Genomic DNA, 7,646 nt, shown 5'->3' on the forward strand with positions numbered 1-7,646 from the left:
GCCATTTCAATCGTACGAGTCAGTTGACGTAACTTACAGACACTGCAGTGTTTCACAGTTTTACTAACTTCATCATGGCTGATTCTTTGCTTCGCTGGACTGTTGATAAGTTAAATCATAGTTTTGGATTGGAGGCAAGCGATGACATTGTACAGTAAGTACAATTTAATAGAGGATGAATTGTGCGCAAGTCTATCTGTGGTTTGTAGAAATGATGTAACGTTAACGTGGACTTAACGTTACGTTAAGAATGGAATAAATACAACAAGAGAAGGGATAACTTGGTGGGCAATTGGATTGGAGGCAAGCGATGACATTGTACAGTAAGTACAATTTAATAGAGGATGAATTGTGCGCAAGTCTGTCTGTGGTCATTTGTAGAAATGATGTAACGTTAACGTGGACTTAACGTTACGTTAAGAATGGAATAAATACAACAAGAGAAGGGATAACTTGGTGGGCAAACCTCTTTAGTACAAAATTATCACGTTGGCACATTATTTTTTTTGACATACCATTAGTTATACTATGTAAACACCTTGTTACATCATTATGAGATTTAGTCACAAAGTGCCATACTACCACTAACGTACCTTACTTTTCAATACTGACCATGGAAAATATATATTAATGTAACAAAATACTGCTAATGTGAAATGTGTAAGAAATGTATGTGGTGATTAATAAATACACAACTGACAGTAGATTCTTTGGAGTTTGTGATGGGTGTGTTTGGCCATCTGGTATCCAAACATAAATGTTGTTTTTGAAAGGGTCTCTGTGAGAATGAGTAGGCATTCTGTTAGAAAAGTCTAAAATATCTGTGTTTTCAGGTACATCCTATCTATTGACAATGCTGATGAAATTGTGGAGTATGTTGGAGATCTCTTACAAGGAACAGAGGGAAACAAGGACGATTTTGTGGATGAGCTGGTGCAGAGATGGCAGAGGTGTCAGATGCAAGCGCCTGATGGTCTAGGGGGCGTCTTTAAGAAAGAGGCAATCATGGGTAAATATGGACACAGATGTTTTTAATGTGAATACAGACACTGGTAAGAACTAAGGATAATATTTGAGTTAACACATCCGTATCTAGATTTTTTGTTGTTGTTGAATTCAAACTCTTCTTCTGTGCTCGGTTTCAATAAAAATGTACCTCTTTTCTATTCATCTGTTTTCATGTAAACAATTCATACACGTGTATGTTTTTTTTTTTTTTAAAGTTTCCTGAGTTTTAAATCAGAATGTCATAATTGGATGTTCTGGTGAAAAAGTTCTCTCTGGTGATGTATCTTCTCCAATCATTTAGCCCACTTAAAGGGATAGTTCACCCAAAAATGAAAATTTGATGTTTATCTGCTTACCCCCAGGGCATCCAAGATGTAGGTGACTTTGTTTCTTCAGTAGAACACAAATTATGATTTTTAACTCCAACCGTTGCAGTCTATCAGTCGTATAATGCATGGCAATGGTAACAAACCTGTTCACATCAACACAGATGTTCGGCACAATAATTCAATCCAATGCAATTGGTCTCTTCAGTCTAAAACAGCACATGGGCTGAAAAATGAAAAATGCAATTTCACTCTGACAGTATGTGGTGCTTATGGAAAAGCAGAAATACAGGAGCACACAAAGACAGCAGTATAATGCTATTTGATTATCAAGATGCTAATGTTTTTTCTTTAATTGTTATTCTTATGTTTGTCTCAGCATTTGATATGCTTTGACTGTTATTTGTCATAATTGCACTTAATAATGTGTTCATTGTTCAAAATGTTGCAATAAAACACAACCGCATGCACACACTGGGGCGTCACTGTGCAACTTTTCATTTTTGTCATGGCCTGTCACAGTGAAGAAACAAACAACATTTACATGTTTTCAAACAGTACAGAGAAATAGTTGGTTCCAGATTGGTTCTACTACCATTTATTGTCGATTAGCAATGCTGCCTGTTTGTGAGCACCACCAAGTCATATAACATATTTTATATAACAGCGCTGTCTCCATTCACGTGATCAAAAATGTAAATCTTATTGGTTTTATTCGCAGTGCAATGGAAAAGAGATTAGAACACCTCTGTAAAAAAAAAAAGTGTGAATGTTCTTGTCGGTCTGAACAGATGCATTAACTGCTGTTCATTCAAATTAAAATTCATCTTGGCTTGAACAGGCCTTAAACCCAGCCCTCGCAAGCTGCTGTTTATCTGCTTACAATAGTGAGTGCAGCAGCCATATCTCAAAATCCAGTCAACAGCCGATGAATAGAACCAAGTCCCCGGCCTACATTTTTTTAAATCGATAGGTCGCAAAGCAAAAGAAAAGTTCTGTTGCTACTTCTGTATTATCGTAATTTTTAATAAAAGTACAAAACAACCATTATATTGCTTGATCTGAGCATCTTCACATATTGTAATATATCTATTCAGTGTCAATAAAGGAATTTTGTAAAAAATGTCTACCCCAGAGGGTCTAGATACAGCTACCAAAGACACTCAGAAGAAGTCCAAACGAAAGGGAAGAAACAAGCAAGAGATTGTGACTGTCTGTCAGGCAGAGCCAGAGCCTGTGAAAACTCCCATTGACTTGATGAAGGTATGTCAACTCATTTAAATATCTAAAACTCCTTCATAAAATAGATCAGGTTTAACTAGGTCGAAAGAATTACAGAGGGATTTACTTTCTTTTATCAGGCACAAGAAAACAGCGGCTCCAGCTCAGTGAAAAAGAAGAGCAAGTTTGTGAATCTGTATGCTAAAGAGGGTCGAGATAAGCTGGCTATTCTACTGCCTGGCCGTCAACCCTGCGAGTGTCTGGCTCAGAAACACAGACTCATCAACAACTGTCTGAGCTGCGGCCGTATAGTGTGTGAACAAGAAGGCTCTGGCCCCTGTTTGTTCTGCGGCAGTCTGGTGAGTAGTGATGTTATACTCGACACTGAAGCTCCGAAGCTTGTATAAAAAAAACAACGCATTTCACATCAAAGCACTGTATCGGAGCTTGATTAGTTTTGCCAAAAGCACGTGATCTATGACGTTTGAAGCTTCGTTGATCTGAAAACCATGTGACTGCTTTAGTATCTGGTTCAAACGAAGCAAACCTCGGCGCCGTTTCCTTTACATTATATTACTTCATAATGCGTTAGCATTTTTTTTTTCTTCAATATCGTAATTAAATATTTAGCTCAAATGAACTTTGCCTATGAAATAATCGGACTAAGTCAGAGTTAAAATAGAAAGATTGTGGATTTAATTTATGAATTAGTTTCATTTATTTGACTTACTTTAGTACCAGTACACCGACACAATTGAAGGACTTTTGCAATGAACATTATTTATAAATCAGTTGTAGAACCAGCGGCTGTAAATGAACACAGCACTTTGGAAGGTGTTATTTATTTTTATGACCACTAGATGGCCACAACATAATCTTGTGTTGAAAAGCTTCCAGTAAAGAACCTTTTTCCGATACAATTGTGTCGAAAGCTTCACTGGTTCAGAACTTTTGGTGAGCTTTGTCAGCTTACTAATCAATACAGTCTGTTTGTGATAGACCCATATATCTGGCAAGGCAATTTTTTTTTAGATGTTCCTTAAAAGAAGTACCGTATTGTCCCGAATATAAGACAATGTTTTTTTCTTGGAAATACGCGGTCGTCTTGTATTCAGGGTCTAGACTTTGACATGTCAATAATACACCCACAACACTAGGTGGCGCCAAATACGCATAAAACGAGTGTGCCATGAAATACGTAATGTAATGCGTGTTGTAAAGATCGCGAGTGAAAACAAAAGAAAAAGAAAACCTTACAGCTGCATGAGTCGTGACTGTCACGTTAGCCTGATGACACCAAACTCCCTTTGTGATTTTAAGACTACAGTAAGATTTAACTTCTACTGTTAATAAGATTTTGGTAGGCTACTATTAGATGGATAGCCTAAATGTCCTAATTCTGATGGGCTACCTGTTTTGTTTTTTTTAATGGTATATCAAAAAGTGTATATTTTAAAAATGTGATTGTTGGTACATTTTACCAGTTTTTACCATACTTTCAAAACAAAAATTAAAATAGGAAAAATATGCAATATGAAAATAATTGAAGACAAAATGTGTTTTACTGAGAAAAAAAAAAATTTGTTTTTTAAAAAGCCTTTTTCCAAAAGGTACATCTGGAAAAAGGGGGGGTCGTCTTATAATCAGGGTCGTCTTATATTCGGGCCAATACGGTAAATGTCAGAAGCAGTCATTTTCAAATGAAAATACAGATAGTCATGTTATTGGAAAACCATTTTTTAAGGGTGAATCTCATGAAAACAGAAAATGTCCAGGTCATATCACACCAAAAATAAAATAAAAAACAACAAAATACTGTAAATATTATAATGTTTATAATATATACAATATCATTCAAAAGTTTGGGTAGATCACTATTTATTTTATTTTATTTTTATTTTATTAATAGATCACTATTTATTAAATTTTTTTTAAACGTGCATATTTGACAAGCAGCAAAAGCCGCAATGAGGGTGCTCAGCTAATGCAAAGAGTAAGAAGAAGGGAAAGCTGGTTTGAAACGTTACCTGTGGTGAGAACATGAAATAAAACATTTTTGTACTTTTGGAGCTGTGGTTTGCCAGCTTTTCCTTCTTTTTATCACTATTTTTAAAGAAATTGATTCTTTTGCTCCACAATTTTGCTCAAAAATCACAGTAAAGACAATTGTAATGTTACAAAAGATTTCTATTTCTGTTCATCAAAGAATCCTGAAAAAAAGATACTGGTTTCCATTAAAATTAAGCATAATTATATTAAGAGAAAATAGTTATTTTGAAATTGTAATAATATTGCACAATATTTTTGTTTCCGAATGAATTTTTGATTAAATATAAATATAAATGCATATATAAATGCAGCCTTGGTGAATAGCAGACAAAAACATTAACATAAAATACAAATCTTACCAATCCCAAAATTTTAGACGGTAATGTGAGTATTGATATAGCTATTTGCGTTAGCCATGGAAAAGCCCATACAAATTAACCACTGTTCTGCATCTTGTCTAATCTTATGGACCTTGCAAATTTGATTATGAGAGTGATGGACAACTGTTTCAGACAGGGGTTCTCAACTCTGGCCCTCGAGGTCCAATTTCCTCCAGAGTTTATCTCCAACCCTAATCAAACACACCTGAACAAGCTGACCAAGGTCTTCAGGATTGCTAGAGAGTTACAGGCAGGTGAGTTTAGGAGCTAAACTCTGCAGGAAAGTGGATCTCGAGGGCCAGAGTTGAGAACCTTTGGTTTAAGAAGCCTTCATCAACACTATTTAACATTTTCATGCATAATTCAGGTCTGTACTACAGAGGAGCAAGAGATACTGCAGCGGGACTCCAACAAAAGTCAAAAGCTCCGTAAAAAACTCATGGGAGGTAAGAAATGAAGTGATTGTATTTGTTTTCCCCTGACTGGCAGCATTTGTGTGACTGCCTTTGTTTTCTGTGTGGCCTCAGAGGGAACCGAGCGGGAGCATCTCCCCCATCAAGAGGCCAAGATGAAAGCTGGTCTGGAAAAAGCTGTAAAGCACAAAGACAAACTTCTGGAGTTTGACAAGAACAGGTCTGGCTGTCCAAATACACTGCTGTTACCCTATTGATGTAATTGACAGGGATTAATTAGATTAATTTCAGCCTGAGAAATGCCCACGAACCATCTGAAGTATAATGCACACACAAAACTAAAGTTAGACATTTAGATAATTTGAACTCTTCCTCTTTTTTTTTTTTAGTGTTAAGAGAACACAAGTCTTGGATGATGAATCCGATTATTTTGCAACGGATTCCAACCAGTGGCTTTCTCCAGGTGAGAGGGAGGCATTACGCAAGCGAGAGGAGGAACTCCGGGAGCTTCGACACGTCTCCCGCAAAGACCGCAAGATCACAATCGACTTTGCAGGGAGACGAGTGCTGGATGAAGGGGAGAATTTGACTCCGTACTACCAGAAGTAAGGAGCCACCTCTGTAATATATATATATTTTTTTCCGGTTCAGCCTTCAGAGGTGTAGTCTTTGAAGTCTGCATCCTTCGAAGGATGCAACCTCTGAATTGGGACACAGCTTAGATTTATAAATATTTCATGTTCAAACTATATATATATATATATATATCTCATATGTTCGCTTGCGTTGACATTCCTTGTATATCTCATATGTTCGCTTGCGTTGACATTCCTTGTATATCTCATATGTTCGCTTGCGTTGACATTCCTTGTATATATATATATATATATATATTAGGGATGCTCCGATCGATCGGCCAGAGATCGGTATCGGCCGATAATCACATTTCATGACTCGATCGGTACTCACTATTTGGCCGATCTCACGAACCGATCGCAATTTGATGACGTCAACGCCTGACCACGTACATGATGCGTGGGGATGTAAATGATTTTAAGCCACAGTCATGTCATTGCCGTTGTGGAAATGCTATGACGTTTCGAGAAACAATGAAAAATTCGCTATTTGTCGTGTATGTTTTGCATGATGATGAATGGATGGTTCATTTTTAACAGCAGATTCAGTGACGTTAGAGCTGATCTGCGCCTCACTGCACAAGTCTGCGGCGCGTTACGTCTCCACGGGAACCGGAGCTGATCGAGGCGCTCTAGTCAGTGCTTGTGTTTATATACAGTATATATACGTATATATATATATATATATATATATATAAGGAATGTCAACACAAGTTAACATATTCGATTAATTCAAAATCCTTAACACATTAAAAATAATACAATTCAAATAATGCAAATAAATTCCCACCACTGTATAGCCAGATGAGATGCAAACTACATTTCTCGACTGAATAAAGCATACCAGCGTCTCACTAGAAAATATTAAATGAATGAGGATTGCAATCAAGGTAAAGATGATTGTGGTGATGTACAGGAGTCATACAGTAAGCACGCTTGAGTCCATTATTATTGGAAAGACACCTGAATATACCTTGAAAAAAGCTTGCAGAAAATACAGTTTTCTGTAATACACTCTTCAATCTGATGGTTTGTTTGGTTGGATATAGCAAATGATGACAAATTGAATGTGCTAAACAAGATATATCTGTATTGATTGTCTATAACTGTATCGCCATAGAGTTTTTCCATTCCAAAATTTAAGACCACTTAAAATGATAATATGTTTGTTTATAACTTTTAAGATCTAAGACTTTTTTTGACTTGAATTTTCTTAAAACAGAGGACCCGTGGGAAGTTTTTTTTAAAATTATTTGCACACATGCACCTAAATACATTTTATAGTACGCACACGTCTTTTTAAAGTCACAAATGTGAGTGAAACACTCACACTGTCGAGCCCTGAGCATGTTAGCATATTTTTTAGAAGTATGATGCTGCCTTTAAGTCCTCATTGGAGGTTCCTACTTAAAGGGTTAGTTCACCCAAAAATGAAAATTAGCCCATAAATTACTCACTCTCAAGGCATCCTAGGTGTATATGACTTTCTTCTTTCAGACGAATCCAGTCGGAGTTATATTAAAAATTGTCTTTGATCTTTCAAGCTGTTTAATGGCACTCAGCGGGTGTTGCATGCATCAGTCCAAAAGAAGTTAAATAAAAAGCGCCCATCCA

General features: G+C 36.5%; 1 protein-coding gene across 1 annotated transcript in view; it reads left to right on the plus strand.

Annotated features, from left to right (window-relative positions):
* LOC107738911 (activating signal cointegrator 1-like) overlaps nt 1-7,646 on the plus strand; it is a 9,002-nt gene continuing 1,356 nt past the window's right edge. Inside the window, exons 1-7 of the mRNA XM_016550837.1 lie at nt 1-154; nt 834-1,009; nt 2,470-2,597; nt 2,696-2,914; nt 5,352-5,430; nt 5,512-5,617; nt 5,787-6,002. Of these exons, the coding sequence (XP_016406323.1) occupies nt 75-154; nt 834-1,009; nt 2,470-2,597; nt 2,696-2,914; nt 5,352-5,430; nt 5,512-5,617; nt 5,787-6,002 (1,004 nt within the window). The 5' untranslated portion in view covers nt 1-74. The remainder of the gene's footprint in view (nt 155-833; nt 1,010-2,469; nt 2,598-2,695; nt 2,915-5,351; nt 5,431-5,511; nt 5,618-5,786; nt 6,003-7,646) is intronic.

This window comes from Sinocyclocheilus rhinocerous, unplaced genomic scaffold (genome assembly GCF_001515625.1).
Source record: "Sinocyclocheilus rhinocerous isolate Xijiao unplaced genomic scaffold, SAMN03320098_v1.1 scaffold1396, whole genome shotgun sequence".
Lineage (NCBI taxonomy): Eukaryota > Metazoa > Chordata > Actinopteri > Cypriniformes > Cyprinidae > Sinocyclocheilus > Sinocyclocheilus rhinocerous.